This window comes from Mesocricetus auratus, unplaced genomic scaffold, assembly GCF_017639785.1.
Source record: "Mesocricetus auratus isolate SY011 unplaced genomic scaffold, BCM_Maur_2.0 Super-Scaffold_100007, whole genome shotgun sequence".
Classification (NCBI taxonomy): Eukaryota; Metazoa; Chordata; class Mammalia; order Rodentia; family Cricetidae; genus Mesocricetus; species Mesocricetus auratus.
The window spans coordinates 96,023,542-96,043,476 of record NW_024429191.1 but is presented as its reverse complement, the minus strand read 5'-3'; the positions used below and the strand labels follow the sequence as shown (position 1 = coordinate 96,043,476).

At 56.9% G+C, this 19,935-nt stretch overlaps 1 protein-coding gene across 4 annotated transcripts in view; it reads left to right on the top strand.

Moving 5' to 3' along the window:
- The window catches only part of Tbc1d16 (TBC1 domain family member 16), an 85,462-nt gene extending 65,969 nt beyond the window's left edge, over nt 1-19,493 (top strand). For 2 of the 4 annotated variants that reach the window (XM_005069838.3, XM_040750138.1), the window contains exons 4-12: nt 3,223-3,384; nt 4,214-4,361; nt 5,270-5,437; nt 5,999-6,147; nt 6,879-7,013; nt 7,809-7,995; nt 10,923-11,102; nt 13,403-13,549; nt 14,608-19,493. In XM_005069838.3, coding sequence (XP_005069895.1) covers nt 3,223-3,384; nt 4,214-4,361; nt 5,270-5,437; nt 5,999-6,147; nt 6,879-7,013; nt 7,809-7,995; nt 10,923-11,102; nt 13,403-13,549; nt 14,608-14,856 — 1,525 coding nt within the window. In that variant the 3' untranslated portion in view covers nt 14,857-19,493. The remainder of the gene's footprint in view (nt 1-3,222; nt 3,385-4,213; nt 4,362-5,269; nt 5,438-5,998; nt 6,148-6,878; nt 7,014-7,808; nt 7,996-10,922; nt 11,103-13,402; nt 13,550-14,607) is intronic. The other 2 variants (XM_040750139.1, XM_040750140.1) reach the window with 2 other exon arrangements.
- The last annotated feature ends 442 nt before the right edge of the window (nt 19,494-19,935 follow it).

The following is a 19,935-nucleotide window of genomic DNA, read 5'->3' as shown; positions in this document are numbered from 1 at the left end:
CACCATTATTGGCTAGTATCCATCTGTTTGTTCTTTTGAGTTAGCCTCTCAAGTAGCCCAGGCTAGCCTCAGAATCACCGCGTAGCTCGCTCGTGCTGGCCTTAGACTCCTGACCCTCCTTCCTCCATTTCTGGAGTTTGGGGACTGTGGGCACTTGCACCATCACACCTGGCTTGATAGACTTTTAGCTTGATAGTTTCAGGTTCACTGCGGAGATTTCCCATGTGTCCCTGGTCCTGGGGACCTAGCCACCCCGGCATCAGCATCGGCCGTCACACAGTGGATGCACCTGCGCCAAGGGTTCGTTATCACCCAGAAGCCCATAGTTTGCACAAAGCATTGTCTTGCTGTCGTGTGTTCTCTGGGTTTGGGCAAGTGTGTATAATAACCTTGTGGTGTCATACAAAGGGTTGTATTGTCTTGTGCTCCACACATAGTCCGTGTCTCCTCTCCTCCAGCCCCTGGGTAACCCCTGATATTTTAACTGTCTGCACAGCTCTCCTTTTCCTGACATTACAACAGGAAGCCTGCTCATATAACCATTGTTTTTCAAAAACATTCTGCCTCCTGCCCCACTTCCAACTCCCAGGGACCAGCAGGGGTCTTCTGCCTGCACCTTGACTCAGCGTTTTGCTCTGTGGGGATCTGGGAGGTTTGTGGAGGTGTTGGAAGTCGGTGCTTGGAACACGATGGTGTAGGGACCCTGGCCACTTTGCATACAGCTTAATACCACGCAGGGTGTGGTAGGGAGCAGCTTCTGGCAAACTCTCACCTAGACGGTAGACCAGGGCTTCACAGCGTGCATCAGCCGGAGGACTGGGGTATATCCTGGACCTGTGGGAGGACCCTGCTGGCCTGACTTCCTGACAGGTTGGGAAGGAGAGGCATATCATAAAAAGTGGGCCTTCTGGGAACTGTGAAGGGTTTGAAAGGCCCTGCTTTCTCCTTGATGGCTGAGAGACAAGGGGCTGGACCCGAGCTTCCCAGGGAGCTGCTCCCTGGGTGGTTTATACTGGATCTGCTGCTCTAGCAGAGAGCAGCTACTGGCTGTGGGGACAGCAGAAGGCCACAGACTGCCTCCGGCCTGCCTTTGCTCATAACCCAGGCTATCGTTTGCCGAACTTACGGCTAGATCTCCAGACCAGGGTTTAACCAGCGATGCCCAAAACTGCATAGTAAGATATTTTGCAAACAAAAATGTAAATAATTCATGGATTAAAAAAAAATAGTAGGATGATAGGGTACTGTAGCCACACTGCACACTCCAAGGGCAGAGCTCAGGTTCCGGTCTTTGTCCCACTACTTGCTAGCTGTGTGACCTCGGGCAAATTACATAGCCCTTCTGGGCCTTGGTTTAATTTTCTGAACTGTGTGGGTAATCCCACAATTCGTGTGATAAGATCGTGTGCCATAAAAACACATGGGGGCTGGACGGTGCTGATGCACACCTTTAAGTCAACCTAGTCTACAGAGCGAGATCCAGGGCAGTCAGGGCTACACAAAGAAACCCGCTCTCAACCAAAAAACAAAACAAAACCACGAGGGCCGGGGAGAGGGCTTATAGTGGGTGAAGTGCTTGCTGTGCACAAGCACAAGGACCCAAGTTCGATCCCTGGCACTTACGTTTAAAAAACCTGGCCTGGGGCGGTGGTGGCGCACACCTCTAATCCCAGCACTCGGGAGGCAGAGGCAGGCGGATCTCTGTGAGTTCAAGGCCAGCCTGGTCTACAGAGGGAGTTCCAGGACAGCCTCCAAAGCTACACAGAGAAACCCTGGCCTGGTGACCTCAGCCCTGGGGGAAACAGACTAGAGGAGCCCCTTAGTGCTGGACAGCCAGTCTGGCCAATCAGTGAGCTTCCAGGGTCGCTGACAGACCCTGAGAGATGGAGGAAGATCCGCCATAGTGACCCTGGCCTTGACACATGCCCTCGTACATATGCATGCACACACCCCCACCCTGGCGCATGCGGCGTGGCCAGGCCCATGTGCTCATGTCATTACACGAGGCATGTAGCTAATGTTGGTAGCCCATGTGTTTCCTCACGTAAACAATGCTTTTCAGAAACAAAGAAGAACTCTAAACCTGTGCAGAAGCCCCATACTGTCTAAGACTGTGACAGGGCAGCCGCCCTTCACAGGCCCCAGGGGACTGGGCGCTGTATCACAGTTGCTTACACCACACATATCCTTGTTGCTATCTAGGCTCCGAGAGGCTTGGTAACTGGCCTCTGTTCACTCAGGAGGTGTGAGCTCTGGTCTGGTATGCCATCTGACAACTTCCTACCTATATCAAAGTACCGGGGAGTCTATTCGTGGAAAAAAAATGCTTTTCCATTCCAACCAAAGTATCTCTATGCACAGAGTTATCTCTATGCACAGAGTTATCTCTAATCACAGAGTATCTGTAAGCACAGAGTATCTCTAAGCACAGAGTATCTCTAAGCACAGAGTTATCTCTAATCACAGAGTATCTCTAAGCACAGAGTATCTCTATGCACAGAGTATCTCTAAGCACAGAGTATCTCTAAGCACAGAGTATCTCTATGCACAGAGTATCTCTAAGCACAGAGTATCTCTATGCACAGAGTATCTCTATGCACAGAGTATCTCTAAGCACAGAGTATCTCTATGCACAGAGTATCTCTAAGCACAGAGTATCTCTATGCACAGAGTATCTCTAAGCAGAGAGTATCTCTATGCACAGAGTATCTCTAAGCACAGAGTATCTCTATGCACAGAGTATCTCTAAGCACAGAGTATCTCTAAGCACAGAGTATCTCTATGCACAGAGTATCTCTAATCACAGAGTATCTCTAAGCACAGAGTATCTCTATGCACAGAGTATCTCTAAGCACAGAGTATCTCTAAGCACAGAGTATCTCTAAGCACAGAGTATCTCTAAGCACAGAGTATCTCTAAGCACAGAGTATCTCTGAGCACAGAGTATCTCTAAGCACAGAGTATCTCTAAGCACAGAGTATCTCTATGCACAGAGTATCTCTAAGCACAGAGTATCTCTAAGCACAGAGTGTCTCTATGCACAAAGAGTAACAGGATCAGCATGCTCATTTGTTCATTCACTGACATCTGGGGCACGGCTTGTGGTAAAGCGTGTCCCATCGTGCCCTGTGTGTCTAAGCCCAGGGTGTACATTACACGCCCCCCTCCCCTGGGTTGGCACGGCAGAGAGACGAGAGGTCCTCACACCACCTGCTCTGCCAGCTCCCCCTCTAGCTCGGATGCCAACCTGCGGTTCCCCGACAGCAGCGGCCTCCTGCACACAGCTCGCTGGGACGAGCCTCTGCGGGGGTGTGCCCTGGAGCAGATTTGTGGTGTCTTCCGAGTGGACCTGGGCCACATGCGCTCCCTGAGACTCTTCTTCAGGTAAAAACCTACCCTCTGCTTCCTGCAAGCATGCGTGCAAGTGTGTGTGTGTGCAAGTACGTGTGTGCCTGCGTGTGTGTTCATGTGTGTGTATGCACATGCACACATGTGGGGGGACACACATAGCCAGGTGCATTTCCAGTCTCACGGGCAGCAGAAGGCTGCACCTGGTCTAGAAGATGCTGGTGGTTGCCTCCCTGATCCCACTCTAGGACACTACACAGTCTGTCCCCAACACCCTCAGGAAGGAAAGCCCACGCCAGGTGCTGCTGCTGCTGCTGGGCACTGCAGGCTGCTGTGTGGTTTTTGCGTGGTTGGTACTGCCCTGGCCCCTAGTTGGAGGCCACCTTTCCTTCACAGACCAGAGCTGCTGCCTACTGTCTACAGTTTCCCTCGTCAACCCATCAAAAAAAAATCCCGGTGGGAATCCCCTGAGGGTGCTGAGGTGGTCGGGTGACAGCCTTGAAGGTAATTTTGGGAAACCCTCTCCTGTGGCCCCTTACGATACGGCCATGAGGGTAGAGGCTGAGTAACCCCCCCCCCCTTCGGGGTCCAGATCTGTCTCCAGCCAGCCCTGGCACACTCCTCCAGGTCTCCTGGGCAGCTCAGGGATGGTGAGCGAGGGGGTCCTCTGGCTCCAGGTGCCTTTGCTCCCCAGGCAGTGGGAATGCTGAGTCTGGCTGCCCCTGCCCCTCACACAGGCAGCCAGACTCCCTTAGGACTCACCGTTTCCTGCCCGAGGTGGCTGACGGTGTGTGCTCTGACTAAACTCAGAAATCAAAGCCCATGTTAACACGCTCACCCCTCCCTCACCCTGTGGCCCCTCTAGTGATGAAGCTTGCACTAGTGGCCAGCTGGTGGTGGCCAGCCGAGAGAGCCAATACAAGATTTTCCACTTCCACCATGGCGGCCTGGACAAGCTCTCCGAGGTGTTCCAGCAATGGAAATTCTGCACGGAGACACACCTCAGGGACCAGGTAGCCCGGCTGTGAGTGGGGCGGACATGGTGAGGGGTGGGAACGCCTCTCTCAAGATACCAGCTGTCAAACCCGTGGGTCTGGGACCGTCCCAGTACGCCTTGCTCACAGGTCTGGCTACCAGGGACTCTGAGGACTGTGGCATTTGGGCCGGCTGTGGTTTGCAGAGGCTGACAGTGATACGCTTGGGGGCGGGGGGGGGTTGAAATGTGTGCCCAGGCCTTTCCGAAAGTCGCTGTGAGCACTTGAAGACTCATGTTTTGACAAGGCCTCCTGCCATATTTTGCTCGATCTGCATACAGAGGTAGTAAGAACCTTTAAGTCACCTGTTTAAGATACCGTGTGTGCGTATTAGCGCTGGGGGCTGACTTTACGGTCCCCGCCCGCAGAGCCTCCTGCCGGCTCCCCTTATTACGATATAGGCATGCCCCCCCCCCCGCATCGAGCAACCTTTGATTTTTGAATTAAATGTCAGCTGCGGTTTCGCCCTGGACTCGTGACTGTGCATGGAGACAATCTGACAGGCTGGCTCCCCCGCTCGCCGAACAGCGGGCCTTTGTATGTGGCCGATCGAATGGAATCTATTGCAGGCTCTCCCTGGCAGAGGGAAGTTGGGCCATAAGGGGTATTAATTCTGGTTTTCTTTGCGGCTGGGGCAGGGAAGGGAGTGGGGGCGGTGGAGGCCCCCCCCACTGTGAGCTGCAAAGGGAGAGAGATTTTAGGATGAAGGTATTTTCATTTTAATTGTGTCCAATTACACTTGCCATTTAGGAGTGCAGGGACAGTGCCTCCCCTCCTCCCAGAGGAGAGCGCCGCGGCTCTGACACCCTGGGAACAGCATCTCGGGCTTCAAAAAGCCCGGAGATCTTAGATCCTGCTCTCCTCCCGGGTTCCTCCCACCCATCCAGCAGGTCACGGATGAGAGGACATGCATGCAGTTCTCCATCCGAAGGCCCAAGCTGCCATCCTCTGAGACCCACCCGGAAGAAAGCCTGTACCGGAGGCTGGACGTGTCTGCCTGGCTCAACCACCTGAATGATCTTGGCCAGGTGGAGGAGGAATACAAGCTACGCCAGGTACGGTGACGTGGCGGCAGCGGCGGTGGCGGGGAGGGGGGCACCTGGCTAGCCTCCAGGGAACCCTGGTAGTCAAGCTGCAGGGAGGGAGGGAGGGAGAGAGGGAGGGAGGATGGGTGGGTGGGTGGTGGGCCACCGCCTCCGGAGGGCCAGTCCCAGGCGTGGGGTTTCATTCTCTGCATTGACGAAGCAGTCCAGGGGCTGCCTGAGGAGACAAATTCCACAAGTTTGGGGATCCCTTGCGGGCCCCCGTGGACTCTGAAGCATTGAAGCCCCCAGGATTAGCCCGCGACGTGAGAATGACACGTTATCTCAGAGTGCCACCCCGGGGGGGCTTTGACATTGAAATGAGCCAGTTTGTGTCCTGTATGGGAATGCCTCTCCAGCACTTTCCCCCTTGTAAACATGTGCAAATTGCTGGGGTCTGAATCGAGGCTCGCCAAAGGCCCCACAACACCCTTCTCTGGGGATCTGGGGTTCTTTGGAGCTGCCTTGTTGTAGACTCTGCTCTCCCCCTCACCCCTTCCCCCGCCCCCCCTCAATTTGTGCTGCTTCCTCCAGGCCATTTTCTTTGGTGGCATTGATGTGTCGATCCGGGGGGAGGTCTGGCCTTTCCTGCTGCACTATTACAGCCACGAGTCCACGTCGGAGGAGCGTGAGGCGCTGAGGGAGCGGAAGCGAAAGGAATATTCAGCGATCCAGCAAAAAAGGTGGGAAGGCGCGTTGTGCTCCAGGAGCCCCCATTAAACTGCGGGGGGGGGGTGTCAGGGGTGCAATTCATCACTGACTGTGCATTGCACGAACCGTAGTTTCCCTGGAGTGTGAGTCTCCCAAGAGCCAGCACCGATGGCTGGACAAGGCCAGTTGCTACACCACGCTCCCCGTGCCTTGGTCCAAGGCCCCTTACTTCACCTGCTAAGGACTTTAGAGTATGTGCTCAACAGACTTAACGAGCTGGCCAGTGTTCACCCAGTGGCAGGCTGGGCTGGGACCTGATGTCAGTCAGGGCTGAAGGCTGTCTCCTGTGTGGGTTTCCACAGGCTGTAGCCAACTCTTCTCTGTGGGGCTGGACTTGAGTTAACATGAGGAAAGCCTTGAATGCACCGCACACACACAGGCACACGGACGTGCATGCGTGTGCACACACATATACACATATTCACACGTACTCTTGGAAGCTGGAAGGTTGATGCTGATAGCATACACACACACACACACACACACACACACACACACACACACACACACACACACACACCCTTCCCTCCCCGTTGGTGCTGACAGCCCCAGCAGCAGAGGTTGGAGCTCAGGAGAGCACAGGCTTCTGTCTCCTGGAGTGTGCAGCCACTCCAGGCTCCCGTCCGTACTATGCCCTCCCCGGGTCCTCCGCAGCACCCCCTTCTACGGCTGACCTCGGGGCGGGGCTCTGTCTGCCCCACAGACTCTCCATGACCCCCGAGGAGCAGAGGGCCTTCTGGCGCAGCGTGCAGTTCACCGTGGACAAGGACGTGGTGCGGACAGATAGGAATAACCAGTTCTTCCGCGGGGAGGACAACCCAAACGTGGAGAGCATGAGGTACCCGTGACTCTGGCCTCCCTGTGCGAAAGTCCGTGGCCCCTGTCTGACTCCCTGGCTGCCGTGAAGCACTCCACACAGAGCAGAGGACCCACAAGCTCCTTTAGCTCCTGACCCCCGTAGAGGCCACTCAGTCACAGCTCAGGGTACCAGCGAAGCCTCCCCACTCCTCTCCTTGCTTGGGCCCTGCTCACTAGGGACATCCCCCCCCCACGCTGCCACGTGTGCTGTCTTCTCCTGATGATGGCTCTCCTGTGATAACGCCACTCTGAGCCAGAGGCTGCCATCTTTGGTATTCTGCTGCAGCCTGGCAAGTAACCGCACAAAATTAATAGCCGATAAAAACGACCACCCAGCCCGCCCTTTGTCTCAGACAGTGAACCATTAAGAAAGTCGGGCCCGCATTTCTGCCAAGCCCCTGCTCTGGGCTCTGGCAAATGCTGTTACCGCTTGCAAAAAGCGAGTCCCACTGACTTCCATCAGAGCCCGGATTTTTTTTTTAAGGCAGGGTTTCTCTATGCATCCCTGGCTGTCCTGGAACTGACTCTCTCTATAGATCAGGCTGGCCTGAAAAATCACAGAAGTCTGCCTGCCTACTGAGTGCTGGGATTAAAGGTGTGCACACCACACCTGGCCAATAATAACCCACGCTCGGAGTTAGTGAGGGCTGTGACACCTGCCAACTGCACCGTACCGCCTCCCCTGAGACCAAGGTGAAGGAGGGGCCCCAGCACCTGGTGGGGGCTGCAAGGACGGGATGGGTCAAGCCACCTCTGCTCCCCACTGCCCCACCAGGAGGATTCTGCTGAACTATGCTGTGTACAACCCAGCCATCGGCTACTCACAGGGCATGTCAGACCTGGTGGCACCCATCCTGGCAGAGGTCTTGGATGAATCAGACACTTTCTGGTGCTTCGTGGGTTTGATGCAGAACACCATCTTTGTTAGCTCTCCCCGGGACGAGGACATGGAGAGACAGCTGGTGAGGCGTGTGTGTGTGTGTGTGACTATGTGCTGTGTGGTTTGTATCTCTGTGCACCTAGGTGTGTGTATGCATGCGCATCTGTCTGTGTACCGGAGGGTTTGGAAAGACAGCACACTACCTCCTGATGCTGACATCAGGGGTCAGTAGATGGGAGAAAAGCCGTCTCTGCTGACAGGGGGCGGGTCTTCTGGGAAGGGCCAGCTAGCCGCCTATAGGAGATACGTGTTTGGGTCTGGGCCAGCCTCTAAGCCATTCCTCCTGAAACTCCAGAGGCTGACTGTTACAGGCCTTACCCTGCCAGCCTTCTCCCTCCCTGCAGGGCCAATCACAATCCAGTCTCCTGGATAGGACAGGGAAAGGGAGGTCTATGCTACCTGGCTCAGGTGTGTGTGACTAGCAGCGCCCATTACAGACAGCCAGGGCCGCTGTGGGAACAGAAGTTCTCCAGCATTTCCCAGATGTCCAACAGGCAAGCCTCACATCTCCACCCCCCCAAAAAAAACACTGGCCTTTTTGTAGGGCTCAGGTGACACTGGCCACAGTGATCAGCCCTACATAAGCCAGGCAGCACCGAGTGTTGGGGACTGGATCTTGTCACTGAAAGGCACCTGTGTTTGTATCAAGCTCCTGCCTGGGTTCCAGGCCCTGGATATGGGTGGCCCGCCCTCCGTCCTGCAGATGGCCCGGTTTGGAAGCAGACAAGCCGACAGAGGGAACATATGAGCTCCGGGGACAGGAATCGCAGGTGTCCCGTCCGGTGGCTGTCTCTATTCCATCCGGGTCAGGCCCAGTGGCCCCTTGCTGGATGAGGTTGCACCTCATCCGCAGTGATGGCGGAGCTGAGGAAGAGCTAGACGCTCGGCCCGTAGACCAGCCGCTAGGAACTGGAGGGCTGAGCGCAGCGAGGAAGGTGTGGGAGAAGCAGCTAGCAGCAGGAGTACCGGGCACCTAGCACATCCTGCGCATCCATTAGAAAGCCGTCGGCCACACGGTGTCCTTTATCTTCCACGAGCCACAGATCGGAGACCCTGGCTAGTCAGGAGGGGCTCTCGGACTCCAGAGCCACATGGCTGCAGGCGCCGGGAGTGGTGCAAAGTCCCAAGGCCGCCCTGAGCTCAGCAGCCTCTGATGACCCTGCTGGGCAGCAGATGCCTGACCCCCAAGCCGACCCTGGGCCCCTGCCTCATCACGCATCCCTGTGATGTCAGGTTTCCACGGTACCCAGGGAGGCAATTACAGGGTCTGACGCCATCACCCTGGCAGCCTGGCGGCACATGGCCAGTGACTCATTAGCTGTTGGAGACTGGTTTTCTGGTGGCGTCAGCCCCCACCTGGTGCTTCCAGAAATAGCCTCTGTCAAATCCCATGCACCCTGGTGACCTGACACACAGGAACCCAGGGTCTCGAAACTCAGACACATAGCCTCCCTTGGTCAGCCCTGGGAGTTGCTAGGTGGGATGGAAAGGGCTTTAGCTGGGGTTTCACCAACAGACCCGCTTTCCCTGCCTGGTCAGGCGTATATTAGAAAGAGCCCCTGGGGGTTCGGCTGAGGCTGGGGGATGACTTCACACTGAGTCAGCCTCCTTGACCACCCAGGAGATCATTCTATGCCTAGGGCTATTCAGTGGTCTCCTTCTAGAATATCTTCAAATCTAAGATGACCTGGAAGACAGGTGTGATCAAGATTCCAGTGGCGGGGGCTGGGAGATGACTTAGTCAGCAAAGAGCCTGTCGTACACGACCGAAGCCCAGATCTGCAGCTCTGGGGGAGGGGGAGGGGGGTGCTGGGTGTGCCCTGGGGAAGCTCAGACAGGTGGATCCCTGGAGCTTTGCTGCCCAACCAGTCCAGCTAATTGGCAAGCTCTGGGTTCAGCGAGAGACACGGTCTCAAAAAAAGGTAGACTCAAGAGGGAAAGATGGTCCAGAGGTTTATAGCGTGCACTGCTCTTGTAGAGGGCCCGAGTTGGATTCCCAGCACCTATGTCAATCGGCTCACAATTGCCTTTAACTCCAGTTTCAGAGATATCGATCTATCTCTGGCCTCGCTGGCTGCCTGAAGTCATGTGCACAGACCCACCTCTACATATGCAATTAAAAATAATAAAATGCGGGCTGGAGAGGTGGCTCAGAGGTTAAGAGCACTGACTGCTCTTCCAGGGGACCTGGATTTGGATCCCAGCACCCACACGATTGCTCACAACCATCTGTGGCTCTGGTTCCCAGGGGTCCAACTCCCTCTTCTGGCCCCCAGGAACACCAGGCACGGGTGCCGTACACAGACATACATACAGGCAGATCACTCATACACAAGGGAATATATAGCTTCAATTTTTAAATAATAAGTCCTTTTAAAAAATGAAATAAGCCGGGCGTTGGTGGCGCACGCCTTTAATCCCAGCACTTGGGAGGCAGAGGCAAGTGGATCTCTGTGAGTTCGAGGCCAGCCTGGTCTACAAGAGCTAGTTCCAGGACAGCTTCCAAAGCCACAGAGAAACCCTGTCTCGAAAAACCAAAAAAAAAAAAAAAAGAAATAAGGGCCGGGCGTTGGTGGCGCACGCCTTTAATCCCAGCACTTGGGAGGCAGAGGCAGGTGGATCTCTGTGAGTTCGAGGCCAGGCTGGACCGACAGCCTCCAAAACAGAGAAACCCTGTCTCGTAAAACCAAAAAAAAAAAAAAAAAAAAAAATGAAATAAGGTAGACTGTCGGAAGACACCCAGTGTTAACTTCTGGCATGCACGCACGCACGCACGCACACACACACACAGTGTGTGTCAGTGCCTGGCTGATGGGTTTGGCAGACAGAGAGACTTCCTGTGTGTGCTTTTGGGGTTGAAGGTGTTCTGAGTACCTGTCTTCCTGGCCCCGGCATCCAGGCTTCCCCAGAGCCTGGCTAACGCGCCCCCCCCCTCCCCGCCCCCTCCAGCTGTACCTGAGGGAGCTGCTCCGGCTGACCCACCCTCGCTTCTACCAGCACCTGGTCTCCCTGGGCGAGGATGGGCTCCAGCTGCTGTTCTGCCACCGATGGCTCCTGCTGTGTTTCAAGCGGGAGTTCCCTGAGGCTGAGGCCCTGCGCATCTGGGAGGCCTGCTGGGCCCACTACCAGGTGAGCTGGCGGGGGAAGGTGGGGTCCTGGGATCACCCCCCCCAAGCCTCCTCTCCTACGGGGTGGGGGTGTCTCCTCCATGCCCCACCCACCAACGCCACCCACAGCCACTATTTTCCAGGCCTGTGCAGCTGGCTTCAGACCCCACCCCACCCCACCCCCATGCAACTGAATTCAATGCAAATTGTTGGGTGACATGCTCACTGCTGGTTGTCACAGCCAGTCAGTGGGAGGGACATCAGCACCCCAGGACAGTCACGGCAGCCCGGGATATATGTGTCACGTGTCACGCGCTGCGGCCAGTGCTATACTGCCCCGCCCTGCTCCCAAGAGTGCCCGGCCACCCTGAGCTCCTTGCCTTCCCGCAGCTCCAGAGAGAGCCTGGATGAGGGATGCGGGCATCCACTTGTGTTTAGCATGATCAGTTTCTCCTCCGCCAGCTCCCCTCTGACCGCCAGGCTGAGTCTGCATTCCCGCCTGAGCTACACCCAAGCCATCAATGTAAGAAAGTCAGTTTGAGTCCATCAGCCTTAAATATGATGATGATGATGATGATGATGATGATGATGATGATGATAATACCACCAAAGGTTGGGGAGATTGCTGAGTGGGTGAAGTGCTTGGAGTGCTTGGAGTCCCTGAACCCGTGTTTTCAAAACCAGGCATGCCAGACATGGCGGTACACACCTTTAATACCAGCATTCCGGAGGCAGAGGCAGACAGGTTTTTGTGAGTTCTAGGAAAGTCAGAGCTACACAGTGTGAACTGTCTAAAACAAAAACAACAACACAAACACACACACACACACACACACATACACACAAACCCGGCTGGGGTATCAGAGGCAGGCAAGTCTCTAGAGCTTGCTAGCCAGTCAGTTCAACCTAATTGCTGAGCTCCAGGTCCCGGTGAGAGACCCAGAGAAACTGTCTCCTAGCCTCACGTGGGCGCACGTGTGTACGTTTACACGTGGGCTTGCACAAACAACAAACAGTACCATCCGTGTGTCCAGAGCTCATCTCCGTCCTCCTCTACCCCCAGCCGCAGCTGCGAAAAGCTCGCATTGGAGTCGCCTCTCTGCTGCCAGGGCATCCTAGACTTAAAGTCTATTCTAGACAGATATTCTGAGTGGCCAGGGAGGCTGGGCCACGGGGGAATGACCGTCCTCTGAGGCTGCGGGCAGCCACCTGCTGCTCAGCCGCCGCTGGCCGCCGTCTCTTTCAAGACCCACAGAGGAAGTTCGTGTTGCCTTCAGGTTCTGGGATTAGTGGCCACATCTGGAAAGTCTACCTTCCCCCATCAGCCGAGAGTGGGAGGGAGGGAAGATGATGAGTGAACCAGGAGTGAACTCCAGAGGGGAAGTCACCGGCAGGCGAGGGCCTCGGCTTCCAAAGCTAAGGCTTCCTGCAGTCCTCTGTGCTGTGGCTTGCTGCTGAGCTCCTGCCCGGGGAGCTGGGACTTGTCCCCTGCTCTGGTCCAGTCTCCGTAGTGTGTCCCTTCCTTCGGAAGAAGCGGGTGGGCAGGCCAGGGATGGGGACTTCGGCACCCACGGCCTCTGCGAGCTGTGCCGGTCTTGTTGGAGGATGACAGCCCACATGGTGTTACTGGGATACTCAAGAGGGCGTTCCTAGAACCCCCATCCTTCTGTGTCAGGGCTGAGCCCCTTTGGGTGTCAGGCAAGAGAGCACCACAAGGTGGCCCCAAAGGAGGCAGGGAGGGAGGGACTGTGGGCATCTGGAGAGGGTAGGGGCCCGCAAGATGGGAGCAGCCCTCCATGGGGCCTCCAGGGAATCTTAGTAGGGGTCTCCCCACACGTTCAGCCACCGAGTGGGGCCACGTGCTAAGGATGCTTGGCTGAAACAGGAGGACACGCCACCAGGAAGTCAGCTGCCAGAACGTCTTCCTTGTTGGCATAGTCTACATACGGCCTTCAGGAAGCAGTCTGGTCAGCCCTTTGCACACACGGGATATCCTCGAGACCCCTGTGGGTGGGACGCTGCAGCGAGCTCGGACGGGCTAGGAAGGAAGGTGTTCTTTTCCCTCTTCCCAGACGCCTCCCCAGAGAGCACCAACAGCCAGGGTGTGGCACAGCTGTCATCCATTAGTGTGTCACAGCAGCCCAGGATGTGGCTGCCAACCACTGGCCCTGTCTGCAGGTGGGGAACCGGAGATGCAGGATTCCCAGGCACACGGGACCTTCGAGCCCAGGCCCCGGTCCCAGACAGCCTGAGCCAGACTCATGGCTGAACTCGGGTTCCGATTTGGAAGGGCCCTTCTGAGCTCTCTTGTCTCCCCGTTAGACAGACTACTTCCACCTGTTCGTCTGCGTGGCCATCGTGGCCATCTACGGGGATGACGTCATCGAGCAGCAGCTCGCCACAGACCAGATGCTCCTGCACTTCGGGAACCTGGCCATGCACATGAATGGAGAACTGGTGCTCAGGAAGGTGGGTGTGGCCCTGGCCTGCCCCGCCCTATATGCAAGCAAGGTTCCCCCCCATATCCCGAACCGTCCCACCCGCCCCCCGTGGGCGTGGCCCCGTCAGACCCGCCCTGTACACAAGCAGGGCCCTCCTCCCCCGCATACCGAACCGACCCACCCGCGCCCCTGTGTATGGAGCCCCACCCCACACCTCACAGCCCCACCCCTACACGTGAAGCCTTGCCCATACCTGAAGGACCCAGCCCTGCACACAGAGCTCTACTCCCCCATCTCACAGCCCCACCCCTGCCCACGAAGTCCTGTCCATACCTCACAGCCCCACCCCTGCCCACGGAGTCCCATCCACACCACAGACAGAACCCCACCCAGCACATGGGCCCAGCTTGTACGTAGAGCTCCTCTCGTGCCACAGAACCCCACCTCCGCACGTGGTCGCCACCCCACACACAAAGTTCTGTCCTGCCCCTCACTTACCTCTGATGGTCTTTCCCTACCAAATCCATGGGGATCAGCCCTTGATACAGCCTCATCAAACCCAGTGGTGCTATTGTGTCCCTGCGCTGCCCCCGTGGTCCTGGGGGGGGGCGGACACAGCCTCTTTCCATAGGCTACAATGCATGAATGCCCAGCCAGCCCCCACCCAGGAGTGCCTCCTTCCGGTTCAGAGCTAGGAAAGCGAGGAAGGAGAGGCAGAACCCAGGGAGGACTTTTAGCTTTTTATCCAGGGCTGGAAGAAAGGCGACCTTGAACCCCAGCCACTGCCTGCTTCCCACACTCCAGCTGGCAGTTCCGGTCCCTCTGGGGGTCCACGGAAGAGCAGGGGTCCTCAGGCCCATCACTGTGCTGGGACTCCCCCAGACAGGCCTTGCAGGGGCGCAGGGTGATTCTGTGCGGCAGGGGCGGAGTGCAAGGGTCTTTTACTGTCGGGAAGGGAGTGGGACGGGGTTGGAGGGGCCTGCACAGGACAGGAAGGGCTGTGTTGTGTAGGCTAGTGTCATTCTCCCACTACCCCCTTGTGTCAAGATGGCCTGGCTGTCCCCTTAGCCTTTCCTCTCTCTGCAGGCCAGGAGTCTCCTGTACCAGTTCCGCCTCCTACCGCGGATCCCCTGCAGCCTACATGACCTGTGCAAGCTGTGCGGGACAGGCATGTGGGACAGCGGGTACATGCCAGCTGTGGAGTGTGCCGGCCACCACCCGGGTTCAGAGAGCTGTCCCTATGGGGGCACAATGGAGATGCCGTCCCCCAAGCCCCCAAGAGAAGGCAAGAAGGGCCCAAAGGCACCCCGGGAGGCCTTTGGTTTCCGCAGATAGGAAAACCTCTGCCCTTGACAAGAGCAAGGGGACCTCCCCGAGGCCCTGGACAAGTGGGGAGAGGGAGGGGACGGACGTCGAGGGAACGGAGTCTAGAAACACAAGGAAAGGCCTCTGGCCAGTGTGACAAAGTCAGACACTGAAGTGACACAGCGGATATCAGGTGTCCTGAGGATTCAGCGTCTGAAAGGCTGGCCCAGGGTGTCTGGCTACTAATGCACCGGAATGCAGGCTGCTGGCTGGCCGGCTGGGGGATTCCAGCAGAGCCCAGAGTCACTCCCTGAGCTGTAGGCAAAGCATGGTCCAGAGAAGGCTTACATCCTCAACATGGTACCAAGGGACAGAGGAGCAGGTCTGTCCTGAGTGAGTCAAGCATACCTCCGAAGCCTCCTGGTCACAGCTGCAAGACTGGTGTCCAAACTGTGTGTGTGTGTGTGTGCGTGTGTGCGTGTGTGCGTGTGTGTGTGTGTGTGTGTGTGTGTCAGAGACAGACAGAGAGAGAGAATGAGGGAGGGAGAGAGGGAGAGAGAGAGAGAGAGAGAGAGAGAGAGAGAGAGAGAGAGAGAGAGAGAGAGAGAGAGAGAGAGAGAGAGAGAGAGAGCACAAGCATACATTCGGGCCTGAGCTTCCCACGGTGTCCATGTGAGTGCTGGGAGGGACATGCCTACCCTGAGCCAGAGACACAGGCTGGTGGACAAGTGTCAGATGTACCTTGCACTGGGGTCTTCCCCTTAGGATCTGAGGTTTGTTCTCTCTACCAAAACCAGCAACCCACTGGGGCTTCAATGGGCTGAGGGGCGTGATACGCACACCCCCGAGGTCCTCTGATGAGAGCATGCTTAGTGCTGGGGAAGGAGGAGATATAAACTCCCAGCCAAGACAAAGGCATCTGAAATAGCAGGGGAGGTGGCCTCCTCCTCCATGCAGGACCCGGGTCCCCGTTATGCCAGGGGCTTCTGTCCCTTGGTGTCTCTGTGGCTGAGTGGCACGGGGGGTGGCTCTGCCTCTTAAGAAGGAAAAGGTCACCCCCACACTCCATCCTCCGAAACTGAGGATGGCTGTTGGATAAAGGTGTGTTCCAGAGCATTCCTAGCCAGTACCCCGAAAGCCAGTGCAAGAAAGGAGCCTGGATCCTCCACCAAGGGCTGAACCCGTGTGGGAATACAGGCGGCAGGGGTGGGCACAGGTGCCCTGCCGTTGACTTCCTCAGAGAGGGGCGCTGCAGGACGGTGCCCCGTTTAACAGGTGCCGCTTATCCGAGTGACAAAGGAGGCCTCTCATGGCCACCTCCCAGCTTCCCCTTCTCCACGAGCCCCTTCCCTCTCCTGCAATCATTTCTGAGGATGGGGGGGGTCCCTGTAGGAAGGGCTTTTGGGAGAGTGATGTTCATCATGGGCAACACTGCAGTTCTGAGAGTGGCCTTTTATTTTAGCCGACTCACTTTCTATGCTAGTGTCTGGAAGCTAGGGCCCCAACCAGGCATATCCGACGTCTGGTACCGCCGTAACAGTACGTGGGACACAGCCTCAGTGGCTACAGCCACGGGCATCTGACTGGCACACGCAGCTTTGGGTCAGTGGTCCAGGCTTGGGCGGTCCTGGTCTTGGAGAGGATTGCTGGCTCTCTCCCGGGGTCACCGTCTCCGAAGCCCCAGTGGGTACGTAAGATGTGTGGCCTCCGAGTCTTGAGTCACCCCGTGACGGTGGAGGCAGAAATGAGCAGGTGCTTTTCCAAGTGTTGGTAGGTGCAGACCACCGGCACTTGTTGACCACCGGAGGGGCAAAGCAGGCTGCGTGGCCGAATGCGGCATCCAGTGTTGGAAAGCGAACCCTTGTCTCTGGGGTTTCTCCCAGCGGTCACGAAGCAGAAGCCTGGTGATCCAGACGGGTCCCATCAGCCTACCACCCTAGGAAATCTAGATACAGATCACTCCTTTCCCAAGGAGGAAGAGCCGGCTCCCCTCCCCCCTCTCAGGATCACACTCCCATGCTATACCCCATGGCCTACACGTTCACTGTGCTGTGTCGGGTGGGGACAGCGGGGCAGCTCTAGGGATTCCCTCACCCTGGAGAGTCTCAGAGAGCAAGGATCTCTAGCTCTCACTGCTCCCCAAGGCCTGACCTAGAATGGTCAGCGACAGCCTTGTGCCTGGTATCTCCCTAGTCCCATGGACCCTGGCATTACCTGTGTTAAGCCAGCTGGGGCCTCTCCAGCCAGACACGGTGTGTGGGCTCTCGGAGCTCTGCTCGACAGAATGGAGAGAGGCCCCCGCATGCACAGAGCAGCAACCTTAATCTGGATGCAATTAGAGGAGACCAGCCAAATACCCTGTGGCAGCTGTTACCCCGGGATTATTCCCAGCCAGCAAAAGGCATTAGGGTGATAATTCAGTCATTAGACTTCTAGCCTTCCCACCGCCAGGACATACAAATCACGGGTAATCAGCCCGCACACCGTCCCTTGGCCACGAGGCTTATTTAACCCATTTTTTAAAATGACACTTAATGCTATTGACCAGCACGCCTGTGTGCGCATGCCCCGCCGCTAATGTCTGTGCTGACGACATCACCTCATGTCACTGGGGCTCTAGCAAAGGAAGATACCTTTGATGTGTGTGTGTGTGTGTGCATGTGCATGCGTGTGTGTGTGTGTGTGTGTGCATGCATGTGTGCATGCGTGTGTGCATGTGTGTGCGCGCGTGCGTGTGTTCATGCGTGTGTACGTGCATGCGTGTGTGCTGGCACGGGTGAGGCATAATGCCTACCTTGGAAAGGGCCACTCGCTTTGCTTCTGACTCACTTTCCAAGCAGAGGGAACAGTGTTGGGGGAGGGGGCGGCAGCCAGGGGAGCCGAGGGCAGGGTTGGGGTGGAATGCGTGCTCCTCTGTCTGGGCCAGTGCCCTCACCGGGTACAGAGAAGGCCTCTGTTTCCATAGAAAGCTCTGCCTCAAGTGCCAGCCAGGAGGCCTGGCCCGCCTCTGCAGACTGTGTGGTTCCTGGCCAGCCAGGGTCAGGGAGGGGTACAGGTTACATTCAGGAGGGAAGATTTCGGTCTTGACTTGTGGGTGTGTTTGCTGAAAGTGGTCAAAGGAGTGTCTCCTGGAGCTGGTGCCTTTGACGGCCCTGGGCACGGGGAGGGGCTGGCGATAAGGTATCGGGGAGAGGACTGTGGGTGGTTTCGGGGGTTCCTCTGCCCTCTTGCCTGCACTCAACATTTTGTGTTTGCTTTGCTGCGCCAAGGGCCGTGTGTGGAACTCGGGGCCCATGCTCGTGCTAGGCAGACGTGCTGCCCCACTGAGTGACCCGCCCAGCCCATCTGTTTCATGTTTGATGAAGTCAGTTCGGACAGAGGTCAGCACACACACACACACACACACACACACACACACACACACACACACACACACGGTGCCAGGAGTTCACCTGTGGCCTCCTCTAAGAGGCTTCTTTCCACTGCAGTCAGGCTGGGGTTGTCAGGGACACCCTGGTCCCACCAGACGGAAGGATAGGAGACTCCCTGGAGGTCGCCCCTCCCAGGAGGGAGAAAGATGGCAAGTCTCCTGGAAAACTTAACGCAGAGGTATAGCCTGGGTTAGAAGGAGGCCAGCCCCCCCCCGTGGGCACAGCCTGAGGCTAGACCTGCCCTGGAGTCCCGGGAGAGCACGGCGGTCTCTGGATGTTAGTCTCGTGTTTCTACAGTGGTTGTGTTGCATTTTGTCCTGGGATAACCTAGTCTAGAGGGAACCTCCCCAAACCTAAGAAGCCAGTTCCGCCCCTCGGCGCCTCCCCGGCAGGGAATGAAGGGTTCCCCTAGCCTGTGCTTCCTCGCCTGTGGAAGGAGAGGAAGGCTCTCCATCGGGCTCCTTCAAAAACCTGCGCCGGGGACTTCTGTGTAAAGGCTGCCACGGGGGTGGCTAACCGTGGCCCAGGGGACCTCACCTGCCACTCAGGGAAGAGCCCGCTGGCCTCAGCTTTCCGCAGCCGCGACCAAGAGGGGCCATCTACTCCCCATCAAGTGCTCTCCCTGGTTGGAGAGCCAGCAGACCCACGCCTCTCCCACGTCCGTCTCCACCTTCCGTGTGTCCCCTGCAGAGGGCAAGCCTCTGCACCTCCTCTCCCGCCTACCCTGAAGAAAAGCGAGCCACAGAGCCACCTCAGCGGTCTTGGCCTGCGCCCGTCTGTGCGCATGCGCAGTGCTCGTCCGTAGCCGGCCTCGCCCACAGCTGGGAAGAACCTTCGGCGGGCGGGCGGACGAGGACGCTGCACTTCCGGCACAGCTGCATGCAGATACCGGCCACCGCCAGGCCTTTAAATACGTTGCATTCGGTTCCAGGTGGGAGGATAGCATTTCAGGTTCCCGGGGGGGGGGGGGCAAGTCACGTGACCGGCCCCCTTCCACACCTTGAGGATAATAAGGAGGACAGCTTTCTGTGTGCTTTGTTTTTTTTAAAGTAATGAAATATCCCCCATTGCTGATGTCTATGGCAAGTGAGTCCTCTCTCTGTTGCGTTTCTTTCTTTCTTTCTTTTTTTTTTTTTGACAGTCCCCTTCCGGTCAAGGTCAGGACTGGTCTCCGTGACCCTTGTTAATCATGACTCTTCATGGATCCCACACAAAATAAATACAATAGTATTGTGACACACGCGTGGTCCGACGCCTTCAGAGAAGACTAACAAGAGTGGCCAGGTCGGGCCCCGGGGTTGGGCGGGGACACCCCGTGGAAGAGGTCTGAGGGCCTTGGACGTGGCCAGCCTGCCCAGTTGCTCGGCTGCTCTGAGAGCACTGGGGAGGGGAGCCGGTGAGGCCAGAGATGGGGAGGCAGGCCCTGCTCTGGGAAGGCCAGGGATGTGGCCAGAGGTCATGCTGGGCCTGGCAGGGGAGGGGAGCGGCTCAGAGAACTCAGGAGTGCTTTATGGGCCTCAGGATGACTCTCAGCACACGGATCCCAGGCTACCCAGTGCCGGGAGACTCTTAACAACCCTTGACAGGGCCTTAGATGCCCGGCTCCTACTTCAGGAAAAGCTGGAGTTGGCCTGTGTGAACTTGCTTTGGGAGACGACCAGTCTGCTGAAATTTCGAG